The sequence below is a fragment of the Centroberyx gerrardi genome, chromosome 1 (genome assembly GCF_048128805.1).
Source record: "Centroberyx gerrardi isolate f3 chromosome 1, fCenGer3.hap1.cur.20231027, whole genome shotgun sequence".
Lineage (NCBI taxonomy): Eukaryota > Metazoa > Chordata > Actinopteri > Beryciformes > Berycidae > Centroberyx > Centroberyx gerrardi.
Genome location: NC_135997.1, coordinates 22,760,259 through 22,787,797, shown reverse-complemented (window position 1 = coordinate 22,787,797; position 27,539 = coordinate 22,760,259). Strand labels below are relative to the sequence as shown.

The 27,539-nt window shown below is 42.6% G+C and overlaps 1 protein-coding gene across 3 annotated transcripts; it reads right to left on the bottom strand.

The window, feature by feature from the left end:
* esrp2 (epithelial splicing regulatory protein 2) lies at positions 1-25,799 on the bottom strand. 3 transcript variants are annotated; one of them, XM_078282048.1, is made up of 17 exons: positions 25,662-25,799; positions 25,342-25,494; positions 24,726-24,854; positions 16,635-16,748; positions 15,750-15,864; positions 14,954-15,049; positions 14,060-14,114; positions 13,372-13,482; positions 11,960-12,092; positions 11,439-11,481; positions 9,702-10,003; positions 8,382-8,615; positions 7,227-7,425; positions 5,391-5,595; positions 4,891-5,089; positions 3,199-3,299; positions 1,463-1,601 (listed from the first exon to the last, which is right to left on the bottom strand). In XM_078282048.1, exons 2-16 carry the CDS (start codon positions 25,471-25,473, stop codon positions 3,213-3,215), a joined length of 2,154 nt encoding a protein of 717 aa, XP_078138174.1. In that variant the 5' UTR covers positions 25,474-25,494; positions 25,662-25,799; the 3' UTR covers positions 1,463-1,601; positions 3,199-3,212. The 3 variants fall into 3 exon arrangements, with proteins under 3 accessions (XP_071757924.2, XP_078138174.1, XP_071757940.1); XM_071901839.2 differs by lacking the exon at positions 25,662-25,799 and having other exon boundaries at positions 25,342-25,655; XM_071901823.2 differs by lacking the exons at positions 3,199-3,299; positions 25,662-25,799 and having other exon boundaries at positions 1-1,601; positions 25,342-25,655.
* Between the last annotated feature and the right edge of the window lie 1,740 nt (positions 25,800-27,539).

The following is a 27,539-nucleotide window of genomic DNA, read 5'->3' as shown; positions in this document are numbered from 1 at the left end:
TCAATATCAACATCTTTATTGTTTAGTCATATACACAGTTCTAAATTCATACAAGTCTCAAACTTGCAACAAAAGAAACAAACATCTCCTCTGCCACCAGAGGTTGACCTAGCCTCATCTGGGCCAGTATTGCACTCTGGGTATTGTAGGCACAGCAAAGACAAAAAACCAAACCTGTCACAGGAAAAGGAACTCATGCAAGCTTTACACAGTGTTCCGGTCTAAAACAGGAGAGAATTAAAGCATGCTACAGACCGATTCCTTATAAATAGTCTGGAAACAAGAACTAAGGAGATAGCTGAGGTCGATCATTTTAAAAGGTTTCAGAATATGCCTCCGTTCTTTCACATTAAATAACAAAATCTCCACTTTTGTGAGGAAATGTGATTAATAAAAATAGAATCAACCTGACATGCTAGTCTGTTCAAGACACGCATGGGTCCTTAACTCTGATTGGAGCAACAAGAAATAAATCTACAGTGCTTGGACATAGTCTAAATAGGATGACATTATGTCATACATAAATGCTTTTTATAGAAAAACAAAAAAGTAGTCGATACAAAGGCACATCTGTGATGTTGCTGTAGAGTTAACTAGCAGTCCCTGCAGCTCGAGCCTAGATCTCATCAAGCCATGCCAGTTGAAGATTCCCTCTGCTGTCCGTTTCAGTAGTATTAAAGGTTAAGACAGTCTTTATGGCTTTTTTTTGGTTTTCTTTTTTTTTTTTTTTTTACATTGGCGACACTGCACAGCCAGAAGGCACATCAAAAAGTGTTGAGCACATACGTACATACATCTATGTTTGCAGACGGGAAAAAATAAAGGATTACTAACCAACTAAAAGTGAAAAATCTTGTGTAGTGTTCAAGAGAGAAAATTCAAAAATATACAGAAAAAAGTTGGGGGTAGAAGTGGTTTTGTGCTTTTGTCAGGTGGGGGCAACCTCTCAAGCATTTCAGGAGGAACAACTATACACTTATTTAGACATACAACCACATAGGGAATGCACATATATGAATATACAAAGGCAGACTGCACCGGTGTGTGCAAAGCCACTGATGGAGTTTGTCCAGGCTGCACTATGGGCACCATGTTGCCACCTCTTCACAATCAAGTATTAGCTGCAAATGCACGATAACGCCATACATAACATCTGCAAAGTGAGATGCCGGACACTGGCATACTTCAGCGTGACCTGTGGAGGATAGTGAAGCTGACATGGCAACAGCAATGTCCAAACTCTTTAAACAATGACTCCATAGTGTTGCAGGCCAGCAGCGTCAGGGGAACTATTAGTAATAGCAGATCATGGAAAAGGGAGAGCGTTCAATAGCTAATGAAACACTCTTTCACGATGATGGGAACTACTGGAGCCTTAGTCGTTGTAGCAGATGAAGGAAGGAGGAGAGAGGTGGCAGGTGAGTGATATGTGGGACTGGTCAGTTACAGAACGCCAAGCGGACCTGCTGGCCGTAGAAGGGGTGGTTGGAGCGCTCGGCCACGGCCCGCCTGGCGATCTCCTCGCTGGGGAAGGTGACCAGGGCCTCGCCGCTGCACTGGCCGCTGAGGTTGTACAAGACGATAACGGCGTCTGGCTGGAGCTGTAGAGAGAGAGAGACAGAAGACAGACACACACAGAGACAAGAGGCACACAGGGTCACTTTGGCTTCATGCAACTGCACCATCCAAACACCAGGGGGAGCCAGCAGGGCTGAGGAGGAACGGCGAGGTCCTAGGAAGCCGATCAAACCGGTCCACAGTTAGGTAGAAAACGATTAATGGGCAGAGCCGGATCAATGGCAAAAGCACATGCTGTTCCCAGAGGACCCTAAATTTGAAGCCCACACAGGGAAGAAGCCCACACACACCCATTCACTGACTGAATGTTAGCTTGCATGCTTCCACATCTTAAGTCCAAAATCAACACTCTGAAGACATGCAGAGATATGAAATCAACTCAATGATCAAGTTAGGTAAGTAAAACCCAGAAAGACTGCATGTTAGAGAACAGAGAAATAGATGTTAGACCATGAGAGAGAGATAGAGAAGAGCGCAACCGAGATGTTAATCTGAGTTGACATCCGCGATCAGGACACCCTCCACTGGAAATGGTCAAAAGAGAGTGTACCATCTGGGGCAGGCTACACTGTTCATATAAGGGTTAGTGAGGGTTGGGCCATTTAGAAACCAGATTCATAAGGCGACTTACAGTAGGAGTGCTGAATAGAGACTAAGTCATAGTGACGTTAATCAGTAAGACTGTTTGTAGAGGCTTTATGTAAGTGTCTCACAGCAATAATACTGATCTAAGTTCAGTTTTTCCTGTGTAGTTCAGTAGGTAGTGCATGGTTTTAAACAATGGGTCATTTGTTCAAGTTTAATATGGATAAGAGGGGGCAGGTAAACTTGTTTTGCATCATACTGCCTAAATTCTATAGCCAACTTTAATTAGAATTTAATTATTTGTATCAACAAGGGAGAGAGGCACCGTACTTTTCATGAAGCACTTTTCTTGAAGTGCACGATGAGTCCCCATTCATTGTATGTATATATATTCAGTAGGACTTAACTGGGTGTCAGGAATCCAGAATCAGCACTCCTAATACTTTGAGATACTTTGTGAATACAGGCCCAGATTTGGTTGGGAAGCAGGCAGGTTGACATGCTGGGGTTAGGAGCTCAGAACTTTAATGGCTAGATTGGGCATTCCCACTCATAATCCTCTCAAATTGTAATTTGACTGGTACATGTAAAATGGCTGACATAGAATGTTTGATAATGTGGAAAAAAATGAGCATTTTAGTGCATGAGCTGATTTGTTACCATGGTAAAAGGCAAAGTTTGGCCACTGAAGCAGCAGCCGTGTTTAATATTCCAGGATTCTGAGTCCCATGCATGTATGAAACGATGCTCATTTCTATGAGAACATTATCCAAAATTCCACAGTAGCCATTTTCAGTAAGTTACTGTGTTCCAACAAGGTCTATAGATTACAACAGCAGCCAAGCAATCATGTTTCCTTGATGAAAACTTGGAGGTTTGGCTGTGGGACCAGCAATAGGTCCAGAAGAACACCATCCAATGTTAGTCCATCAGCTGTTCATTTCTGTACATTGTGTCTCAACATATAGACCTTGTGGTACAGAAGGAAATGCCCTCTCTGTCCACCCCAGCTCTCTGTCAGGAGGCTCTTCTTACCTTGGGGCGAGTCCCTAAAGACAGAGCCATTCTTTGGGCTGAATCAGACTCCTGGCCTGTTCGCTCATCTGAACCACGCCGCTGTAGTCGTCAGGGGCGTACTACAGACAGCATAATACGAACGCACAGTCAGGATGGGAGCCTCCACATTGTTGCACATATGACAATACAGTTTTGGGTTACACAGTAATACAGACGCATGTGCTCGGAAAAATACCCAGGCCTTTTCAAACAAACATCAGCACACAAAAACAGACACACACACACAAACACACACACCAAACCCTGCCTAAACCGGCTTGATTTGAACCACTCGGTGCGTATGCATGGGGTGTGTGTTGTAAAGGACACCGGTGCTGCTGGTGTGGGAACTAGTTTGTCACCCAGAGCCTGTGTGAGAGAACCTACCGCAGCCAGAGGAACACTAAGAAACTCTCTCATACACACACTCACTCCGCTAAGGATAAAATTACTGTAGTTCAGCCAACAGTCAAGATTGGAGTCAGCTTTTCTCACCAACACATACATACACACACACACACACACACACACACACTTGCAATTAGCCTTCAGCACAAGAAGTTCTACAGTGCGCAGCTCGACCGATGTTCTTATATGGTGTGAATTTGTTGCTAGATAGTCCAACAGTAAGGCATGCTCACACACACGATTCTAAGTGTTGCTGCTCTACTTTATCTATATGAATTGAGCCATAAAGACAAAAAGCAGACCCAAAACCATTTGCCACAACACAAACTCAGTTCACCCCCTCCTCCCTCTACTAGTCAGACCCTCCCAAGCCACACCTGTCAGGATTCATACCTGCCTCAGAAGATTCCACCTACTTTGGGCTGGCAGCCAATGAGATGGAAGTGCAGAGAAGGGGGAGAGCACAAGTGCACACACGTCCCTTTATTGAATACCACTATTGTGGTGTAATAAAAAGCACTAAAGGTATGGGTAATCTACCAGCAGAGTAAAAAGCTCAGTGGCCCGATAGCTAGAGGCTTTAATCAGGTGGGACTGTGGTAAAAATGCCTGACTATTCAATGGCAGCAGTGTGGGAAGTGTCCACAACCGACAAAATACACTAGAGGCGTTTACACAGTTAGTTGTCCTGGTCAGCACTCATTTTACCATCATTGCAAATATATTTTACCACAATGAAAATTAATAATTCTATCTATCAGCAGTCTCATTCACACTACAAACAAAAACAAGAAATTCATCATGGTGCCTGATCATGCGAGGCAGAGCTCAGCATCTGTGGCAACAACTCGAAAAATTCAGGGGGAAACAGGATTCTATTCACAGAAGCAACTTATGTTTTAAGATCTTTTGAAGTGGCTGCTATGGATGCTTGGCAAAAATCTGATAACCCCGCTTTGTGCATTCTAATGCAGCTATAATCAAAGTATATGAGCATTTCAGCAACAGGTAAAAAAATGTCTTTCATTCGTAGTCATAAGATTAAAAACTCTTCCACACCCAGGATGATTTCACATGCAAAAAGCCCTGCATGGCAATAAAATAAGAATCACCCTGATGTATCATTTATGACTGGCAACAAACTTTTATGTGGCTGCAAATCATCACACCAGTCATCTTTGCACGATCCCTACGTTCTTCAGTGTACTGGTACAAAACAGCTTTTTATCTCTGTGCCTACACTTTAGCGCTACATATCCTCACCTGGTAGCCCTGGAAGAAGCTGAGGATGTCCTTGACACCAGTATTGTAAGGTAGGCCCTGCATCCGGACCAGGGCGCCGTGTTGGGGCAGCATGGGAGAGGCGGCGGCTGCGGCAGGGTGGGGCTGTGCTGCAACCGCTGCCGCCACTGCACCCGGTGGGGCTGCAAAGTAGCTGACTGTGGAAGGAGAGACTGGGGGGCTGGAGAGGAGGGAAAGAAGAAAAGAGAGACATAAGGGAGGGGAAAGGAGGAGGAAGAGAGGTTGGAAAAAGGAGGAGGAAGAGAGATTGGAAGAGAGAGTATTTTGTCATGTACAGTGGGTACAGAGCCATATCAAGAGTATTATTTAGTCATTCTTAATGGCACAGAAAATGGGCAATATACTACAAAGTTTACACACCAAGTTGGGATAATATACAGTGTACACATGTTGCCTAATACACATTGACTCACAAAATCATGCTATGTAGCCTTCATGCTAACCTAGGACACCGTACTAACCTGGGGTAGTAAGCAGTGTAGTTCATGTTCATGTTCATGTAGAGGTGAGGCTGTGGGGGGTAGTAGGCCAGGGTGTGAGCCGGGCTGTGTGTGGCGGGCTGGGGGGGTCGGGGGGTGGCCAGCAGGGGGGGCTGGTAGAGGGCGGCCTCAGAGAGCATGGCGGCCGGGGCAGGGAAGGCAGCGTAGGCCGTCGGGGGAGACAGACCTGGGGGAAGAGAGAGAGACATACCCCAGTTCTGGTCATTACATCTTAATTTTGTTTGGTAGATGCACAATCCTAATAGTATGCTAAAAGTACACTGTAGTATTAAGCATATGTAAAATTTCTTCAACATGCTGCACAGCAATTTCAACATGGTAAATACAACTGTACTGAAGCTCAAAGACTGACGTGTCCAGCATCACATTGTCATTTTCTATGATTGCTTCGTTTTTACCACCACTAAAGTTTTACTTTATTGATATCCACTTGGTACTTTGCTGATGTTCTCAAGGGATGTCTGGGTAAGGATATACCATCACAGCAGTACTACCACTGGTAGGCCAGGTTCTTCAACTTGGGGGACAAATCATTTATCCACTTGCCCCATATACCCGAGTCATTATCTCCAATCTTGTAAAGTAGAGACTTATCAGCAAAAGGACCATGAGTCATTATGGGGCCCAATGCTGTCAAGGTATCAGTTTTAGCAGGTCAACTGAAAAAAGCAAACATTAAGCCACAAATGGAGAACAAGTAAACTAAAGAAATACTTTGATTCTACTGAAAAAAAAGAACGCATCTCATCTGTTCAAGCCTTAACGGTTCAGTTCCTGATCCTGATGAAGGTTCAGCAGCTGAAATATACTCATTTTAACCCATTCAAAAATTTGTTCCAAGTGTGGCTGAATGCTTTCATTTTTCTCCCAGCAATTGGAGTAGTTCATAAAGGCAGAATAATTAGCAATAACATGTAAAGTGATAACATAACTCATCATACATTTTTCTAAAAACCTCCACACACCATTACTACTCCACAGGACCAATTAATGGGCCGGGTGAATTTGTAAACATGTTCAACTTAAACAACCACCTAAGTCAGACTCTGGAAACCCTAAAAAGCCCTCAGTATGCAAGGTATTTTAGTCGCAAAGCCTACTCTGTCCTTAAGGCTGTCGTCATTACAATGTAAACAAACACAGTTGGAAGTATAGATGTACTATATTTACATATAAACAGCCAGTATCAGTGCGGGGCTGTGGGTAACCTCCATGCCAACCAGCCAACATACAGCACTGCTGACCTTGTGGAGGTTGAGGGTTTCCAGGTTAGTTAGGGTGACAATACATGGCAAATGAAATTACCTAAACAACAATTCCAGTAAGGTTACAGATATGGGTGAAAATGCAAGTTTATTAAAGTATAGGGCAAAAAGGGGAAAGAAAATGGTAATGTGTGGCCGTCAAAAACACCAGTGGTGAAACTGGAAGGTGCTGCCTAGTGGCTGATAAGTCCAAATCTAATCTCCAGCGCAAATGAGAGATATGAGCCTCAACAGAGCAAAGTGCAGAGTAAGAAGAGCACCATTCAGCTCAGTGCAAAGTGGCACCTTGGTTTCAGAGGCAGATAGAAGCATAGCTGTCTATATTAGTAAAGGCAGTAAGAGATTTGTCAATTTAATAGCTCAATTTTAATCAAGTTTAATCACTTAAAGTGCAACAATCAAGCACAGTCTGCACAGATACATTTTCTCAGCAGACATTTACTACCCGTTATGTTGACTTGTTTGTTTCAGAAGTCTGATGTTTGGGTAGATCAGGTTCTACAGCACTGAAACTCTTGCTGATGCAACTTACAGGGAAGTTTGCAGGGTGGAGGGGAGAGGCCACTGCGGTTGAGGGTTCCTCCCATCAGGACAATGCTCATCTCCTCTGTGGAGCACTGGAACACCTCCACGTAACGGTCCTTCATCGTCTTTTTATGGCACTTCTGGGCCACCATAAAGGCCTTGTCAGATGACTTCATTTGGATGAAGGCATCACCAGAGGGCCGGCCCTGGAGAACAGAGAGAGGAAGAAATGGGCAGAGAGAACAAGAGAGGCTGAGCACAAGATTACATTAGAAGTTTGTTTTGCATAAAAACCCTTGAATATACGAGCAGCCAGCTATCAGTTACAGGACAAAGTACAAATAGTGCTATAATAATAATATAACATATCATGATAGGGCATACATATGAATAGTGTACAATGTCAGTACTGTAAAGTATATTTGCATTAAATGAGAGGGAGAGAGAGATATCCAGAAACCCTTATAAACCATCATTTGAAGGTGCTTCGCCAAGTGCAAACCACAGCTTTTGAGTTACTTGATGGAAAACTGACCGCTGGTTACCTCAGCCAACAAAGTTGGAAGGAGGTTACATTTTCACCCGTCTGTTTGTTGGCAAGATATCTCAAAAAGTTACAAACAGATGTGGCTGAATTTTGGTGGACAGCTAGCCTAGCCATTGGCCCAAGGATCGGTTGATTAGATTTTGATGGTGATCCAAATCTGGGATTCCCCCATTACACGTTTTCTTGTTTTTTAGTCATAACTATTATGCTGCGTTCATGTGCTGGAAGACAAGTCCGACATCCAGGACTTCCAAATAAGCTGCTGAACAGCATTGCATTTACATGCTATTCTGGCAGAAAAACAAACTGGCACTCGGCAGAGCGCAAACTTCCACCAATGCTGAACAATTCTCAGACTTGCAAAGCTGCAGCCTCCATAACGCTTTATGTTTGTTTGTTGTTTGTCAACAAACAAACATAAAAGTTTGCGCTCTGCCGAGTGCCTTCTATTTTTTGCTGTATTTACACAATCAAAATAATGTAGATGTGCTTCAAATACTTTTCTGAGTGGGGATGATATTTGATATAGGTTGTGAGCTTGATTCAAACCCACAGCTTAACAAGTACACGTTAAGTGCCTAAGCCCACTGAGCCGCCACGACTCCTCAGTCTGACCTGCTGGTTGAGGACCATGTGGACTCCGTGGGGTTTGATGTCGATGGTGTGCTCTCCCATGAACTCCAGGATGTCTTCGATGGCAGCGGTGTAGGGCAGGCCCCGCAGGCGGACACAGTCCCGTGTGCTGTTGGCTGTTGGAAGGAAGGGAGGCGTGGCGAGGACCGGGACAGGCACAATGGGTGGAGGGGGCAGCGTGGAGATCAGAGGGGTGGACATGTAGCGGTTCAAGACCTGGCAAACAGGAAAGAGAAAGGCGCACTGATAAATCACACACATTATTTTTAATGTCCTGTGGATACCTTGTATCTCTTAAAAGTCAACTTTCTCAAGAATTTAGGATAGAAAGGTTCATTTGACCCCAAATGACCTTTGACAATGCATTGTCAATGGGTGGACTCACAGAATATTTTCTACATGTGCTTGATATCATCAGTTGCACAGATAAATACAAGATTTTTCCATGGAAAAACATATTGGAATAAAAAAAAAAAAAAAAAGGTAATTCTGTACACTTGTCATTAACTTTCCACAGCCAAGTACTGAGGCAGAGGTCAAAATGTTGACATTGACTTCTCAAGGTCATAAAAATTGAAATAAATTGTGCAATAGTATGAGGGTTACTTCCAGTGTTGCAACCACCCACCATCATCTGAGTTATTGGAACCCCAGACTAATTTGTCACACGCTTTCATTCCTGTGTTTGTTCACTTTTCTACACTGTCATGACATCAGTTCTTGTGCAACCTCTCTCATGTGAAGCCGCTGCTGCGGGCCTCAGCCCAACTGATGGATGTCAGAGATAGGAAGGGACTTTCTTGACTGTTCAATAATTACAAGGAGTCTTTCTCAAGAGCCTTGATTGCAACCAAATGAAAAGCATGGATCTTTAATATGCTTTCATTTATTATGTGGCTGACAGCACTCAAATTCCTTCCAGGGGATAAATTATGCATGTATGTATCCATCTTTCCATCTAAAAGAGTTTGGTTTCCCCTCCTCCCCTTACCAATCTTAATGTTCACCTGAAACATTTCACACATTTCATAGGGATACAACCCCCCCAATTGTGATTAGATAAAACCCACACCATACATAATCTATATAGATATTTAGTAATAATGCACATTTAATGTACATTTTTTTCTACTTCTATTGATATCTAAATATATAAAGTGACAGTTTTGCAGCCTGCAGAGCTTGTCTGCACAACAGTGTTCTATGACATCCTGGTTAATGTGATTTGTTTTTTCATGTTACAATGGGGATGTTTACGGCTAGTAGAGCCCACGTTTAGCCCATATGTCTACAAGCATTTACCTGTTGCACCTCAGCAGCAGTACTCCGGAACAGCTCAATATATCGCTTCCCCAGGATCTGCTTGTGCTTCTTCAGGGCATTCTGGGCATACTCTTCACAAGAGAAGAGCACAAAGGCGTCGCCGGTGGGCCGTCCGTCAGGATACTTGACAAAGAGCAGGCCCTCAGTGGCGTCTGTGACGGGGCTCTCAGGACCCAGGAAGGCCAGCACGTCCTGGGGCGTGGCGGTGAATGGCAGCCCCCGCATACGGATAATCACCTGGTTCTCTTTGGACAGGAACTGGGCCACCTCATTGGACGTGCCTGGTGTCAGAACACAATTATGATCAAAGACCCGCTGATCAAAGACCTTCCACTGCTGGGCCAAACGAGGCTTACTCTTTCCCATTGTCACTCATTCTGTCCTAGAAACAAAATTTGTGCATTTTTTGTATCTTGTTGATTTTGTCAGTTAGGCAAAGGTTTCAAGTAAACAATAGTGACTTTGATTATGTCATGAACTTTTCCTTTGGCCCTAGTTCTGTCATCTCTGCATTGCCAAACTGTAGAAAAGTGTTGAATAAATACAACAAAAATTGTCTGCTGTCTGTTTCTCATTTTCATGAACTATCCCAAGATGTGATTACTTGTCATCTTATGATCATGGAAATAGACTAAATTATAGATATAAATTTCACTATAGCCCATGGTTTGTAACTTCCTGCTCAGGGCAGAGCACATTTTTACTTACTAGCTAGAATGGATCTCAACTGAGTAAAGCTATGAACATGGCTGACTGCAGTCATGTCCCAATATCTACACCAGACAGGAGACACGGGCCAATGGGCCTCATTTATCACCATTTGTATAACTGGAATGCTACAAGCTACTCAAACACAACTTATTCGAATCAAACAACATGCATATCAAATTTATTTGAAAGAAACAGCATTGTAATTGACAGTTGAACTGAATGTTTTACAGTACATATTATTAATGTTTACTGTGAACTGCCTTAATTTCCCTTGATAAATGCAGCTCTGTCTCATCTGCCTGAACTATTTGCTGACGTGTTGTCTATCTGTATTGATCTCAACTCATCTGAGTAAAGTCCACAGTCCACTGTCAGTTATCTGCTACAACTGACACCGTGTCTCTGTCTCCTGCCTCTCTCGTATCTCTGTTCTGTGTTACTGCTGCCTGCTGCTCCACGGTCCAGAGGCCCTGGGCCCTGCCTTTGTCTCTTCACACCCCCTTTGTACGGGCTCTGAGCTGGTCTTTACACCGGCCGACGGCCCACTCTCCCTCCCGGGAGTGGGGCTCGGGGCCGGAGTGAACAGGTGAGCTGCTGTTAGCCAAGAGTAAAGTTTCTCTCCAACTGGCCTCTGAGGGTTGGGCAGGAGACGGGGAGGTGAGGAAGGGATGGGGGGAGCGGGGGTGCTACTCACAAAGCGTCTTTCATTAGCCCAAGATAAGCTGCCGGAGTCGATGGGATGAGGCAAAGACACAGGTAAGAGGAGAGACAGAGAGCAAGAGAGCGAGTGAGGGAGAGAGTCCTTCTTTACAGTCACTGAAGAGCTGCTCTTTTACGGATGTGGGAGGGTGAAGGGGGTCTAGTTTTTCCTCAAAGATGCAGTAAAGCCATGAAATGGAAAGCTTGCACACACTGACAGAAAGCCTTTCAACATGAGTCTTCATAGGAAGAGAGATGAGAAGAGAGGGAAAAGGAGAAAAAAAAAAAACACATCTGAAATCTGACCTCCAGCGATCTTGAGGAATTCCTCCCCCGTGGCCTTGTAGACCTGAGAGGACGAAAGGAAAACCATCTATAGCAATTACCAGCAACTCAAAACCATGCAGGGGCAACATGTCATATATACTGCACTCAAGTTGAAAGTCAAAAACGACAGAGCTTTAATCCAGTAAACAAAATAAAGATAGTAGTAAACAAACAAAATCAGTAGTGGGGCGATCTTGGTGCCACAGGTGGTGTTAAACTGATTTTGTTAAACTGATATTGAGCCTTTAACCAGGGAATTCATTAAAAGCCTAATTGAAAAAGGTATTACAACATCACCTTTTGCAGCAGCATGACCCCAAGATGCCTTTATGGCCATTCAATTTGACTGAAGGCATTTTACACACTCAAATTGATTGGCTAAGGACTTGATAAAGGGACTGGCATTCAGCTAAGGGCAAATTTCAAATTAACTTTGAATCTGTGGAACACAATTCACAATTACAGTATGAGTGAAAGAAGTAAAATGTCAGGAAATTAACCTCGATGTAGCGGCTGCCCATGTGGTGCTTGTGGCGCTCCAGGGCCAGGTCTCTGTGCTCTGGGTTGATGAAGCGAACTAGGGCCTCGCCGTTCCTCCTGCCCTGGGCGTTCAGACATAGGGCCACACCACCCCTAGATACACACACACACACACATGCAGGCGTGCACATGAACACACAGAGTCCGCTGGAGAAGTCACAGCTCTACTTCAACAAGATACTCCTGACAGCATGGTTATCAGAGCTGGGTCAAGTAAGGTTGGCCAGAGCCTAATCATGTCAGTCAATTTCTCCTCAAACAAATTTTCCTGACTGACATTTTGTTGACAGGAGTTGACTCATCAGCTGGGCTACCATGTCAAATGAATGACTAGTGCCTTTGATCCCAAGTTCTAACCATTTGGGTCCTGATCCTAGCAAGTCCCATCAGACCCAGCTGCAAAAGAGTGTCAAACAATGAGAATTTCAAACAGACTCTGCAAGCACATCACTGGTTTCAAGAGCAAAAGTGGGAGTACCAAGTGTTTCCTGCCAATTGAAAGAGGCCCAGTTACAAATCCCCACCCTGATTCAGATGCTGCACACCTGAACCTCATTAGGCAGCCAGGCAGCCTATTATTTGTTCTTTATATCTTTCTGTCTTCATTTGTTCTGACTAAAACTAGACACATACTGTAATACAGGGCTATTCTTTCTGATGGTGGCGCAATAGCAACCATCCAAAGTTTAAAACTTTGGAAATTAATTAAAAATCAGCCTTATATGCTACAGGAGTACAATTTTCAGAGGATGTAGGCCTGTGCAATGGGAACCTTTTGTGTGGAAATTATGAAGTTCATCACCTTTTTGTTTTTCATAAACTGTAAAACGAATTAAGTCGAATTCCTCCCACAACTTTTGATCAAAGTAAACCAAAATTGCAATACTGCATTGTCAGACATGGGCAAACAATTCTATTATACGTTTTTTAAATTTCATCAATTATTGAGCTCAGAGTGACTGAAAATGACTGTAAATGCTAGTGACAACACACTGTACATTCTCGCTTAGTAAGTGTCCAAACTATGAAAATACCGTGACATTCTACAGGTTCTTCTTAACCTGTAGAATATGAAAATATAGTGACATTCTACAGGTTAAGAAGAACCTGTAGAATGTCACTATATTTTCATAGTTTGGACACTGATGATGATTGTCTTGCAAACAGTTGCAGCCAATGGGAAACAGGGGATATCTGACCATCAGTGTTTTGCTTATAGTGTACCAAAACCTAGTGAAAATAATTTAAAAACATCCACATTTTTTCCAGATGAGAGACAGTCACACAAATCACTTGGACTGTTGTAACAGAAGTTCAGAAAGTTGAATGGGGTAATGAGGCTACTGGAAGTTGCCGTTAAGGTCCAACATACTTGGCAATGTTGAGGCCTTTAAAGAAGCGAGCAATGTCCTGGTCTGAGGACTGCCATGGGAGGCCCCGCGCTCTGATCACTGTCTCACTGTCTACTGGCTCCGTCTTACTGCTGCACAGCACACCATGGGGAGAGAACAAACAAGGGTTAGCATAAGCTGGGAGAAATCTGAACTGTGTGTGAATGGGAATGAATTTTCCTTGTTGGCACAAATTATTAAATGCATCTCCCTCCTGTCTATAGCTTCTAGAGAAAATAATGATGAATTTACCTTCCCAACACCATCCCTCTTGTTAACTTTGAACAAATTGTCCACCGAGCTCAGGCACAGAGGCCACTCACAGTAAGTGCTTAACACAGTAACACCCCCACCGCGATTAAATGTCAGGGGTTGTCAGGGTTATAGGCTATTGGCTGTCTGAGAACGGCAGGATTTGGTGCTCTGCTACTAGATAGCCAGGTAAGCGCTTGATGGCAAAGTTGGACAGCTTTAATTACACACTTGTGGTTTCCTTGTTGCTGTAATCAATGCTAAGAGCCTGAGGTCTGAACATGGAGGGGATTGTCAGTCAGGCATGAGCAAGAACACTAAACAACAGTCCTGCCTAATAGGTGTGGCAGGACAGTGCACAACGATAGAATAAGATAAGTTCCTATACAGGGGAGAACAGCTGAAGTCCATACATACCATGTGCCAGATTCAAACTTGTACTTCACTGTTTCAAAGCAGGAGAATTTGTGATCTAAAAAAAAAAAACAAGAAAATATTAAAATTATACACAAATGATAAGTAGGAAGCTGATTATATAATGTGTGTTGTTTGGTTCTCAGATTCAAAACAATGTTGTCTCCTGTCTGTCTGCACTAAACAGGTTAGCCCAGCCAAGCAGCCTGTGTTTTCAGCACTCTGCATTCCTATTAGTTATCACACCCAAAAAGAAAGATGGGCTAGGCAGTTAATGAGGGGGTAAGCCAAAAGGGACTGCCACAGTCAGATGGAAAATACCTGATTCATTTTGATTCAGTTTGATTTACTTGCTCTGCAACATCAGTGGAGTCATCTTACATGGACACAATCTATCTACAGTATATCCCAGTGAAACATCTAATGGTGAATGTACACAATAAAAGGTTTTGCTGCTATTAAACACAGATATTCAAGACCTGTGTGCACTGAAAAAACCCAGAGAAAACAAAGATATTGAATTTTCTGTAGCTACTGTAGCTTCCAGGTACCAGTGTGCTTTCTATACGTTTGGGGTTTTGCTCCAGTGCCAAGAGCTGTTTCCTTAAGTTTTCCATAAAAATACACCCACGCAAGACCCACGCAGGACAAAGGGGTGATTAATCAGTTTTGCAGGCATAGTGCTGATACGGTAAATCCCAACCATCTGGTAGTCAAAGTAGCTAAAGACAAACAGAATCATTTAATAATAGTAACTTCACTGATCTCCCTAAGGAAATTCTCTTGCTTTCACCCTCTCCACAGGGTTGTCAGAGTGCAGGGTCAGCTACAGAAAAGCACCCCAGGATCTGCTAGGGATTCAGTTCACTTTTTGACCCAGGTCTGGCCGATACTTACTGTAGGGCTCAGCCAGGATGTGGAGCGTCAGCTGCACCATGCTCCTCACCTCTGTCACCCCTATCACCTGCTCTGATATGGGAGGAAGACCAACATCTGCACACAAGCAGTTAAAGAATTTTTCCATTGGTAGCCGTCTATTGTTTTTGCACTTTGTACTACTTGTTGATGTGTCCTGATTCTGTCCATTGATTATGTGTGTATGTCTTTTTACATGACTGAATTGCCTTTATGAATTGGCAAGAGGATGAATAAAGTTCTAACAAATTCTGAAAAACAATGCAAGGTTAGTTCAGTTTTAACAAAAACAGGGTGTGAGTAAGTTTCCCCTTGCATTTTCCTTAAAGTCACAATGAAACCGCATTTTGACAGCACCTTTTTTTCTGTAATTTGATACATGTCCTGTTGAAACAGGATACTGGGGCAGGACATAACGCAGGGAGGGATCTTTCCAAAGTGTAAACCAATGGGATATCAGTTAGAGAGAGAAAGACAGTTTTAATTGATGGGAAGAGCAGAGGGATGGAATTGTTCAAAAATCTGTGATGGTTTTATTGGTTGGGATTTTTATGTACGCCTCCCGGTACGACATGAAGTAACCACTCAAGATTCACCGTTTTCCAGGAAGCATATTATGACATAGAAAAATAGCTAACAAGATGAAAAAGTAATTTTTCATTTCATTGTGACTTTAAAGTCTACACTTAAAAAAAAGGTTATTTATTACATATGAATGGGACAAATATGGTAATTCTAATGAATGACATAGGAACTACATGTCAGCACAGAAGGATACATTCTAACATGGAGGACAGTGCAAGCTTCTGCACAGGGCCGGCATTGGGGCAGCATTTGTGAAACTCCTTCCTCACGTCCACAAATGAGAAGAAACATTCGGGGAGGACAAGGTTCTAAAGAGGAGAGACAAGAAACAAGGGAATCAGTGAGGCAGTAGCTCATACACCAGGAGGTGAGCAGACTAATAGTCAGAAGAAACAGCAAACAGACAACTATGTAGCAGGCATTTTGAGAAGTAGTTTCAGGGATGTGATCAGAAACATAAAAAGCAGGAAAAGGTGGGAATCCAGTAATTTATTACAAATGAAAAGGGTCTCCGTGCCTACATCTGAGAAAAAAAAAATCATATCTTCGTAGCTTAGAACATTTTAATGCTGGCAAATTTCTAGAATGGTTCATGAGCTAGTTTAATGTTTTTCTTGTGGCTTCTCACATACTACAGTTTTTGTAGGCAAGACAAGCAGAAAGGCCTTTCCCTTCTACCCAGAGCCGTGAACAGAGGAAGCCATGTCTGTCTGTATGATTCAGTGTGGATAGCTGACATTCCGGTGCAGATTACGACATGTTACTGCTCAGCAATACGCAAAAGCAAATAGTGGAGCCACGCTTGGCAGAAATACATGTGGCTAACAGGTCAAACATGGAAGCATGCACTTTGCATCTGTAAAAACCTACCTAAACTGTTTTTCTTTCAACTAATTTGACGACATTTTCTCCCATTTAAAACAATGTTTGGGAACAAGCCAAACAATTGAAAACGCACTGCAAAATGTCAAAATTTCATGGGAATCAATGGAACAGCGTCTCTCAATTCCTAAAAATGTGACTTTTTGGGCATACAGGGTTTCTGCAGGACACAGAAAACTTAGTGGGGAACCAGTACCTTTTTGGAGGCCTCGGGGTGGAGGGCCTGTCGAATGACCAGGGGACCGTTGACACAAAGTGTGTAGGAGTTCCTGTCAAGGGCTTTCACTTCTGATGACACTGATTGTTGGAACTGCACAAAGAACCACAGAGGAGCAAAAAGGAAACATGGATGTGATCAGAACAACTTAGCAGGCAGAGAACTAAAACAAAACAAATCATGTGAAAGCAGGACTTTGCATATTAAATACATCAAATGTCAAAATATCTTTGGGGAGAAAATTGGCACACATTATCTGTCTTTATAAAAGATCTGGGTCAAATATCTGTTGTGCAAAACACCATCCACAGTGTGAAAAGTGAGGGTTTACACAGTGGACTCAAAACGGGTGACGAGGGTGTCACGTTTGACATTTGACCGTCTCTGTGTGTGTTTCCCATTAGGAACGAGTCTCGTCTGACAGGTTTTTGTGTTTGCCTAGTGAGTGAAGGAGCGGACAAGAGAGAGGGGGATGATCACAGCACTAATCACCTGGATCAAGGTTTTCACTTAGTGAGACCACCAGACACAGACAAGAGGAAAAACAACCCGTTCGAGACAAACCTGTCCGTCTCCACTTTCCGTAAACACTGTTGGCTAAATTAGCTCAACCCCAGTACCAGTGGCTCCCACATACCCACCTGTGTTTATTCATAACTTGCACATTTATTGGGCCCCATTACCGTTGTTGTGTAAACCTGCTGGTGGCGTTTAACTGTCAACAGCAGCCATCACCTCAATATCAACCTTCACAAAACTGCTTCCTGAGTCGTTCTGTCACAGAGACCCAGTGACCTTCTTGTTGATTTGAGTATAGTACCTCCCAGAATGTGCTAAATTATCTTCTGGAGGAGTGATTTTACATTTACAACATACTTCCTTGGATACTGTGTAGGCTAATCTGACAGAATTGACATTATTTTAGGCCACTAATTTATATACTACCCAACAGTGTTTGAATCAGACCACTTTACTATGCTTGGACTTGGAAGGGCATTGGAAACATAACATAGTTAATAATATAAATCAAATGTCTTTAGCAAAATTTGGGGAACCCATTTTAATCTTCTTGCGATTCATCTTTGCATCCTGCATCCCCCGGATATTGGAAAACCTTGTTCTAGAAAAACAAATCTAACAACCACCACCCGTCTTTTTGCCTTCACTCTCCAGCATGCAGGGATCAGACACCAAATTAATCCATTAAGGTCTAGCATTGTTCTTTAAGGAGGTTTTGGAGAGGGGGCGGGGGTATGCGGTATCTGTCCAGGGGATCTTATACCTTGGTCCCAGTGATTGACTGGAGGAGGACAGTTTCACATGGCCACTGGCTATTTATGACAGATCTTCAGACAGTGAGAGAGTATTAGAGGTACGTGTTGGGGCGTGCTCCTTAACAGACAGGAGAGAAATGCAGGGCTATTCAGCAACCCCAACCAGCTGCTGATGAAGGAACTAATTACTTGGGTGTGTGTGTGTGTATGTGTGTGTGGGGTGGAGGTGGGGGGTAGGGTGATCAAGAAAGACTTAAGAAAAAAAAGAGACAAGAAAAGAAATACTGGAGAGAGAGACAGAAGAATCATGGATCTGAAACAATAAAACATACTTGGGGATATCTATTCCATTACACCGGCCCATAAATACTAACAGACCTCTAAAACATCATTGGCAACTGAACTTCCAACCACAGCAGCATGTGTGACAACTGAAAAGTTTCTTGATGTCAACTCAAAACTGTACATTTTATAAAACTTTTAATTCAGTGCCTCTCAGCTGCTACTGTGCATTTGTAACGGAGAGGAAGAAGTTAGTTAAATTCACTCCTCTGCTAGAAATACCATCCTTCTCTTCATTCAATTTGAGACTCGAGGAAGTACAGTGGTAGTGACTAATGATGTCCTCTGTAGGGTGAATTACTCCCATATCACACGTTCAAGGGCACGAAAGATAGCGGGGACACTCATCTCTCTGTCCAAGAGCTATCAGATAAGTGAGATAGCAGCGTTGCCATGGTGACCAGAATCTGATCCAGAGGTTATTGTTTGACAGGGCCATCCTCCCATGTGGAAGCATGCAGGCGGAGGCCGTTTATGGCCTGCTCTACATTTCAACTGCGATAACATTCCGGTCATCATCAGCATAGATAAAACACAGCCGGGCGATTGGGTGACAGATCCACAATACGACAAAATAAGACCTGTATTGCTTGGTATCCCAATCCCCACCCTAAATGACTTCTTGATTAGAGGCTGCCATGATCAACTCTGCAGGTAAAAACAGGTCAACAGGTAAAATGTGATTAAAAGGGTGTATGACATGATCAACAGTACACGTAAAAACAATATCATCATACCCTAACTAAAAAAGTCACAATGGACAGTGTGGAGCTCAAAAACAATTTGTGATACAAATTGTACCCATAATCTGATAAGACTAAATCCAGATAGCCTAGCCTGAGCTTGTTCCATCATAAGCAACTTTGTTTTCATTGCACCTTCCTTTCTGATCTAATCTTGAGTCAAGTTCAACAATTGCATCGCTAAATTCAACAAATGGTCCTATGACATCAAACCACAGCATCAATATGCCACCTGGGGCCTATACTACGAAGCAAGTTCAACAAAGTCAGGGTATGTTTGAGTTAGCCGGCTTCACTAAACCTAACATTGGCGATCCTGATAACCGGTCTCACGTAGCTGGTTATCAACTGGCTCTGTCAACCCAGGATTTACCTATCCAGCTATGAGCGCGTTCACATGAAAGAGGCGGGGTTTGTAACAAATAGCCAATCACTTGCAACATGGACAGATCCAGATCAGACAATTCGGATAAAATAAGATGAAACTACTGATCCCCGTGGGGAAATTAGATAGTTGTGCAGCAAAAGTAATATGATTCAGTGGGGAAAAGGACATAGAATATAAGCGCAAAACTATAAAAATAAGTAATAGCCTAAAAATAGGCGAAAATAATAAAATAGGCTAATCAAACAATAAAAGCCATAAACAATAGACCTAATTATAGGACGATATAAGCCCTAATATTTCCTGCTGACATTTTCAACACATGGGTATCGGAAAGAAATGGATAGCTACTAACATTGGGTTCTTCTCTCAAGAAGAACAAAGTCTTATAATGAATAACTGTCAGCATTACAAAACATAACCGCGAAAAGTAAGTTGTTTCTGCTTCCAAGGCTAGAGAGGATTACTGGAGGAACTGCCCCGTCATTAGGACACAGTGGGCATATTTTTCATTGATAAAATAGTTTGTAGACACATTGAGGCTGTAAAAAGACTTTCTATTCATAAAGTCGGCCTCATGTTCTTCGGGGCTGCGGTAATGGAATATGAATAGCCGACATTGAACCAAACACTGTTGGAAACAACTTAAATAAAGTCAGCGCAATTAATATATGCAACAGTAACTTTAATCCATCAATAATATGGTCAATTAAGTAGCCTACCTGCTATATCTCCGATATAGTAAGTTATCATGGAAGACAACGTGATTCTACTGGTCTGTAAACACGTCGCCCTGCGAACAGCACTTCTTACTGTCTGCTCATTCAAAAATAACAGGTTTCAGTTTTTTATTGTGATTTTCATTTGTATATTTGTCCATATCGGGATCCTGTAGGAACGGTGACTCCCTGTTTCCAGAGAGCTGATTGGTCAGAAGGCGGGCCTTTCATACGTTTTGATCCGATACCCTGAACTGAACCTGCTCCGGAGCAGGTTAGACGTCCAGCATAAGTTACCATGGTGATCTACCCCGGTTAAAAGTGAACCACCTTCGTGAGACCGAAAAGCCAGGGTTAAACGCAAAGCTAGCTCGCTAACCCCAAATCCTGCTTCGTAGTATAGGCCCCTGAACTGCAAGCCCCATACAAGTAATAGCAGAAAGACTGGAGCACTATAGCCATGGATGGGTTTGTGAATGCCACAGAAAGTTGCAAAAGATGAAGTAAAAAAAGTTACAGCTGTGGAAATCCAAAGTCTTCAAAAGGTGAATGCCATAAACCTCCTTCAATGGACCTGGCAGGACCACATTCTCCACATGCATGAGAGATCACAACTGTGCACCATGTCACCTGAACTCCATAGCTGAGAGTGTTGTACTCCCAATCTCCCTCACTCCATTTCTCCCCGAGGGGATGTATGCGTCTGAAAGCTCACACTACACACTAGGTATTTTCTGTATACCAACTTATAGCAGTAGAACATTTTGAAATTGAATACCCATGAAGGCAAATGTTGCTTTCATTGAGTTGATACTAAGCAGTAAAATCCAAAACTATGCTTCTCTATAAAATTCAGTAGATTCATTCACAGGCATATTTGAGACATAGCCATAGAGCACAATTTCATGTTGGCTGTGGGAACAGGACTGATGTTTGCTCATAACTGTGCATGCAGCCCCACCTTGAACAATTACTATAGCCGGATTAGTGAGAGAAAAGCAAATGGTTTAAAGGAGGTGGTGGCACACCCTGTCCCTCTCTCCTCTGTGCCAAAACCAACGTTTAATTGAGCAAACAAGCCAAAGAGTAGACAAATCTAGCAATGAGAGCAGATATGTAGAGACAACAGGCCCTTAAGCACTCCCACATGAGTGGGTAATGGGAAAAGGTAAACTGAGTGCCTTCACCTTAAATTTCACACTTCACTGAGCTACAATGAATCAATTTCAAATGTGCATGATCTGAAATGCAGTCCTTTACATCAGAGGCTTTTACTTGTGTTCCTGTGTAATGCTGCGAACAATCTAACAACATCAGCTTAAAGCAAGGCTTACTATCTATTCTTACTTCTGCTTCCACTAAAAAGTTTTCTCTTTTATTTTTGCAATTTGCTGCCAGAAAAGATGAACCGCCAGCTGCACTATAGCCTTAAAATGAACAACTCTTAATTCCATGATAGCAACATTTTGTTCATGCCTTGATCTTCTTAGCAAGTCACACTTGGCTCTGTGCTCAAAAAGCAGCCACTCCTTACCAGTTATGATGTTAATAAACCAGGTTTCATTTTCTGATTGACAGCACCAACTTTTTCTCAGAGGGAAAAACATTTTCAGAATTCAGAACTATTGTTTTTTTTTTTACTCAATTTACTCATTTACTCAATTGGAATTGAGTAAATGAATCTAATAAAATTGAACCCACTTAACCCATTTTTAAAATAACCTAATATTTTAGAATAAATTGCAATATTTTGGTAAATAGCCTACAATATTTTATTTAACTTGTGTAACATTGATGGGACAAGGCTATGACTTAACACTAGTCTCTAGAAAACACCAACACCAGTTTCTGTAAAATAATTTCAGGACCCATTTTAATCCAACACTGGGTCTCACCCTACTCTCTGAAAGGCATTAATAGGTGAGGGGGAGGAAGTGGCCTTTGAACGTGGTCATATCAGAGTTTTCTCTCCAGCAGAGCTGGACTGTTTGCATGCAGAGGCAAGGTAGGGTGGTGGTGGCTGAGGCTGGCTATGATAAGAGCAGCGGGGAGTGCCAGCGCAGTCCTCATGGGTCACCATTTGACGCAACTGAGAGTACTACTTGCAAAAATTGTGGATAAAATAGTGAGTGTGATGAGGAAAAAAGTTTGTGCTCAAACAACAGGGGCAGCGGAGCTACCAGGCACAACAGTTTCACCATTAAAAGCTAATCCTTTTACTGTGGCATTAAAACTGACATTGTGGTCTTAGGGATCTTCAAAGGTCGGTCAAGAAGATAAACACCTGCTTGTTTGTGTGAACCAGACAAGAAGCATTCACACAATGCTAATACAGATTTTTAGGCTGGCTTGACCCTGACAGACAAACATGAAAGTGACTTCACCATATATTGGAGGAAATGTGATGGTTGTTCAGTGATTATCCAGAGTTAAAAAAGGTCAGATCATGTCTGTCTACTCTATCCAGCCTTTAGGCTAAAATCCAGGTTAGCCCTGGGATGGGATTCATCATATTTCACTGTCACAATATGGCTGTCTTGGTAGGCAAGAGGCAAGTGTTAATCAAGTTGACAGCCAAAGCCAGTAGTCAGCATTCGTGGCATTCATTAGATATTGTATATGAGAATGCTATGACTAAGTGGCAGAGTAGGGCTGCAGATCAGGTGCATCACTCCACAGGCTGTAACATGCTGTCACTCTCCCAGCCTAAAGCCAAGCTTGTACAGAAACAGCCCACTTCCAGGAACCACACTGCAGGTGTGAAGTGCACAACATAATGTGATAAAGTGCCAACAGCTACAGTCATAAAGCATGCTCAGATACTCACACACCATCCATCGCCATCATCTTTCCCATCCTACTATTCTGACAATGTACATATACTGTAGGTTTGATTGGCCGCCCGGGTCTGTGGAAGTTACTGGCTTGCTTATATACCAAGTAAAATATTGTTTTACCCTCTAAATATTATGCATTTAAAATCACAATACCATGGAGTAGCTGTCAGATTGTATGCAAGTCTGTGTTAAAAGTCAGTCCTAATCTCTCCAGCCTTCCCTGGCTTAATAAATCTTTCACCAAAACAAACAGACGTCCTTGGGGGCCCTGGCCACATAAGTCGACACTGACAAGCCCATCAGTGAGAGATACGGCTTCTGCTCTACACCTACATTCCACTGAATAAGGTGGCTGACCATCCCACCTAAAGGAGTTCCCACTCTGCTTACCAGAAATTAATTTGTATTGGTTTAAGTGGAAATGGGTTATCTAAAAAGGCTGTGTCAGCAGAGATAAAAAAAATAAAAATAAATTACTGGGAGGAGAACTGCTATGAAGCCAAATGCTTCACAACTGTAGTATGATGCAGTGACTCAAACAGTCTGGAATATTGCCATTTTCATTCCTTCCCTGCTTTAAATCAGTAAGGATTAAATTTAGCCTGCCCAATGGCAAGAAAAAGTAGACAGCCAGACAAAGGTATGAAAAGTAAGAACTGATTGCTTGGGTTAATATTTGAAGGCTCAGCACACAAACTAACTTGCACTGGAATTGAAAAGCCTTCCTAGGCCTGTGTGAGAGACAAATGACTTCAGCATTCAGGCAAAGCTGCCATGCAATGGGAATTATCTTAGTCTGTGCTTTCGGTGTCATAACCACAGCAGCATCATCACTGTCCAACCAAAGAGGCTTCCAAAGAAAACAAACCCATTTTGGATTGATTACCTCAACCAACCTGCTTGTGCTTGTGTGACATTAAGAGACAGAGCAGCACTAACATCAACTAGTCCAGCATGATAATAGGAGGCTTTCAGACTATGAAATACTGCAGGGGGCGGGAAAGGGTGCACCAAGTGCAAACAAATACTCTTGTCAGGGTGGTTGAAAAACACGTTTGACAACATAAGCGCTTTTGTCAAAACATACCTACTGAAAGGGAGGCACCAGAAAGCAAATTCATGTCTTGGTCATAAATAGATGGCCTACCCTCCCCAATGAGCCGCTGAAACCAGCTGCTGTGCTTGAAGCCCAGGCTCTCAAAGCCCATCCACATCAGTCCGCTCGGCTCCCTCCCTCCTGTCTGCCCTCCTGTGTTCCCAGGTAAACATTCCGTCTTCCAGATGTCTGCAGCATGCATCAGTCTGAAACAAGACTAGACCTGCGACTCCTCTTCCCCCTCCTTATCTCCAGCAGCCCCAGGCTCTGCCCATCCTAGCTACTAAACCTCTCTAAACTGTCAGCAGAGTTTAACTGTCGGGCCAAACGGCTGACATAGCCCACCGGGTGGAATATAGCTTTTCAAAAAGGTCATCACTGAGAAACTTGACACACCTTGCATTAATTTAAAGCTTTACACAGAGTCAAGCTTGTCTCATCTCGTTTTGTATAGTTGCCAGAGTTCCCTATAATGACATTAGAGATTTCTTATTTAATGAGCTATCTGGATTTGCAATGTGTCTGAATTAAGTGACGCTCAGAGATTTCATAGTGTGTGTGAAGCTGAGCACCAGGGTATTTAAGGCCAGTTTAAGAGGAAAGACGACTTGAAAGATTCACTTTTGATCCGTGATTGAAATCACCCTCACCATTTAACAACCAGTGAGTCTCACCTGTTGCAGAACTTCGTCCAGAGGCTCTGCTTTGAGGATCTCGTCCAGTTCCAGTCCAGTCTCTTCTTTACACTGGTCTGTCAACTCCAAAGTGTCTGGCTTGACAAGACATCTATGAAGCTTCCCGACCTGTGAAGGGAATTAGCGTTTCATGGCGCAGAGAAGGCTACTCATTTTCACATTCATATATCCCTTTAAGACTTTTCATATAGCCGACCCCCAATTTAGGCAATGAACTCTAACAAAAACAGTCAAACAATTGACAATGTAGTTGCAAAAGCACTTAATTGTCAATAAAGCGTTGTTGTTTATGTCGAGAAGTTGACATGTAACCAAAAAGGTGTGCTTTCCCCCCCATTACGTTACAGCCTCCTCACCTGCTTGTAAAAATTTTGGTTGCACACCTGAAAAAGGTGAGCTAACGAGACGGTTTGAATTAGCGTGTTTGAACTGATGTAGCTAGCACTGGGGACACAGTACGGACGGTTTAGAGAGCACACCTTGTTGATTTAAATGTCAGCTGTCAAACATACTACTATTCCACTACAGGTAGACACTGTGCCACAAACACTTTGGCTACATAAGAAACCTTACAACGGGTCAGAAAGGTTCGTACCTTTTTCTCATGTAGATCCACAATTTGCCACACCAAGAGAATTATTTCCCTCTCATCCGAACCCAGTTTACCCCCATTTGCACCAGCTGTTGCCCCAAAGAACACCACCAGAGTATCACTGTGCGAAGCCATCAGGGACCACAAGGGTAAAAACTACAATTAAAGCAAAGATCAAATAAAAATAACACGAGGGTTCACCTTTTTCCAAGTGATAAGAAGAGCGAACAAAAGATCTGGAAACTCAATTGAGGTAAACGGAGACAGAAAAAGGAGATTATTTTCAGAGGAAACACGAAAGAGTTTGCGGTCAAAGACTCTACCTGTTCCAGTACTTGAGTGTGTTCTATCCAGAGATACTGGTTTAACTGGTAAAGAAGGTTGGAAATCCGTGTTTCTTTCACACGAACTCCATAACAAGCCCTGGAGGGATTTTTTTTCTCTCCCTTCTATTTTTTCTGAGTTACCTGTATGGCTCAGCCTCTGCTGGAGTGAAGTCTCACGGGTCTTTTCTATTGGCTGCTTTGCAAAGGTGAGGGCGGGACGCGGAGGTGTATACTCTAATCTCATTGGTCAGGTCCGTTGAAAGAGGAAGCAGCAGTAGGCTTGTATACTGTTGTGATTTGTGATAGGCTTTACCTATCAATTTTAAATACATTTAAGGCAATTCTTAATATTCTCTATTCAAAGTAGTCCTGCACTAAGGTATCTCCAGGTCTACATCAAATCATGATCTTAAAAATATGTGTTATAAGAGGGAGTTCATACTTTTTTTTAACAACATATAGACATTATCTGGGGTCAGTGCAAGAAGACTGAGATAAAATGAGTGGGGGTGGGGTGTGACTTTTGTGTAGATTTCTTGTCCTGGTCCTGTACCACTTGTCCGGTGTTTTTGCCAGTTGTGTGTTTTATGTTCTTTTGCACATTAAAGGATCACAGTGGGAATAAGTCTCTATGTATTCATATCCTTGAAGAATATGTGTTCTGGTTTCATCCTGTGCTTCTCTTCATCTCTGCCCTTGTATAAACTATTTGTAGTATTTTAACTTTCAAATGAATACAGAAGAATTTTCTGTATGCTCGTGCCTCTGCCGACCATCCAATATAGGAACCACCAGTTGAGACCGTTGTAGCTTTTGTATTGAAGCCATAATAATAATGGTTGTTTCTGCAGGTTAATATACAACTGCAGCTACAACTATATATTTTGCAGAGTGAAATTCTTGTGTATAATCTTAATTCATTTGATGTGAGGCACCTGGCAAATGCTAGCAAATTATTGCATAGTCAAAAGTATTCTTCTGTGCAAATGAGTTAGAAATGCTGACCACCTTTCTGAAACTCCACACTCTAATGTAATGCATCACAGATTATGGAGTGTGGGTGCACATACAGTTACATACAATTTCAAGATAAGGGATTGGTTTCTGTATGGACACTGACCTGCTTCAGGCTATGTGTACCAGAAAACATCTTTCTACTCCCCAACACTGGCACCATTAGGGCTGAGGACATTGCCATAGCCCAACACATAGCATGGGGTGATGTGTGCAAAAATAGATACATTTAGTTTAATTTCGTGATAAGCTGCAGCGGGTGGGACAACCAGGACAACAGTCCCAGGTCCCTTTCAGGAAAATCAGTGATAGTGTGGTTGCATTCATAAGTCATATGTAGGGCCTGAATGTCAAGTTTTGTCCTGGGCCTGGGAATACCTAAAGTGGTCGTAATGATTAGGTTTTGTGGTGCGCTTGTCACACTCACCAGAGACATCAGTGGTGTGAGGAAACACCAGCACAGTTAAAAGTGAAAGCATGGTGTCTGCCATGGTGTCACTTTTGCCATAAAAGAGGAAAAATAAAATATAAACATCTGATTGCAGTGGACCAAATTATATTAACATCAGGCAGAGCCCATTAGATTTTACTGAAGTTAATGGAATATTTTTCAGACCCTCAAAAACAGACACAATGAATTTACAGGCACCACTGCAAGGATATAAGCTGGAACACAGATCCTTCCCTGCAGATATGAGCAGAGTTGAAATGAGGATGTGTTTTGTTTCCAAGTAAGGCAATAAATAGTTTAGGAGATGGGTATACTGCTTAGGTGAGGTAGATATACTGTAATCCCACTATCTTGTACATTTTAGTGGTTATTAGGCTGATAAGTGAGTACACTTTGAATACCCATAAAAA

What these genes read in the sequence shown, in the direction of transcription:
- esrp2 (XM_071901823.2), bottom strand. Translation starts at nt 25,473, where the DNA reads ATGGCTTCGCACAGTGATACTCTGGTGGTGTTCTTTGGGGCAACAGCT. An exon ending in ACCCCGAGGCCTCCAAAAAG is followed by an intron (nt 15,865 to 16,634) that starts GTACTGGTTCCC and finishes TCTCCTCTTTAG; the next exon opens with AACCTTGTCCTCCCCGAATG. An exon ending in AAGTTTGAATCTGGCACATG is followed by an intron (nt 13,483 to 14,059) that starts GTATGTATGGAC and finishes TGTGCTGTGCAG; the next exon opens with CAGTAAGACGGAGCCAGTAG.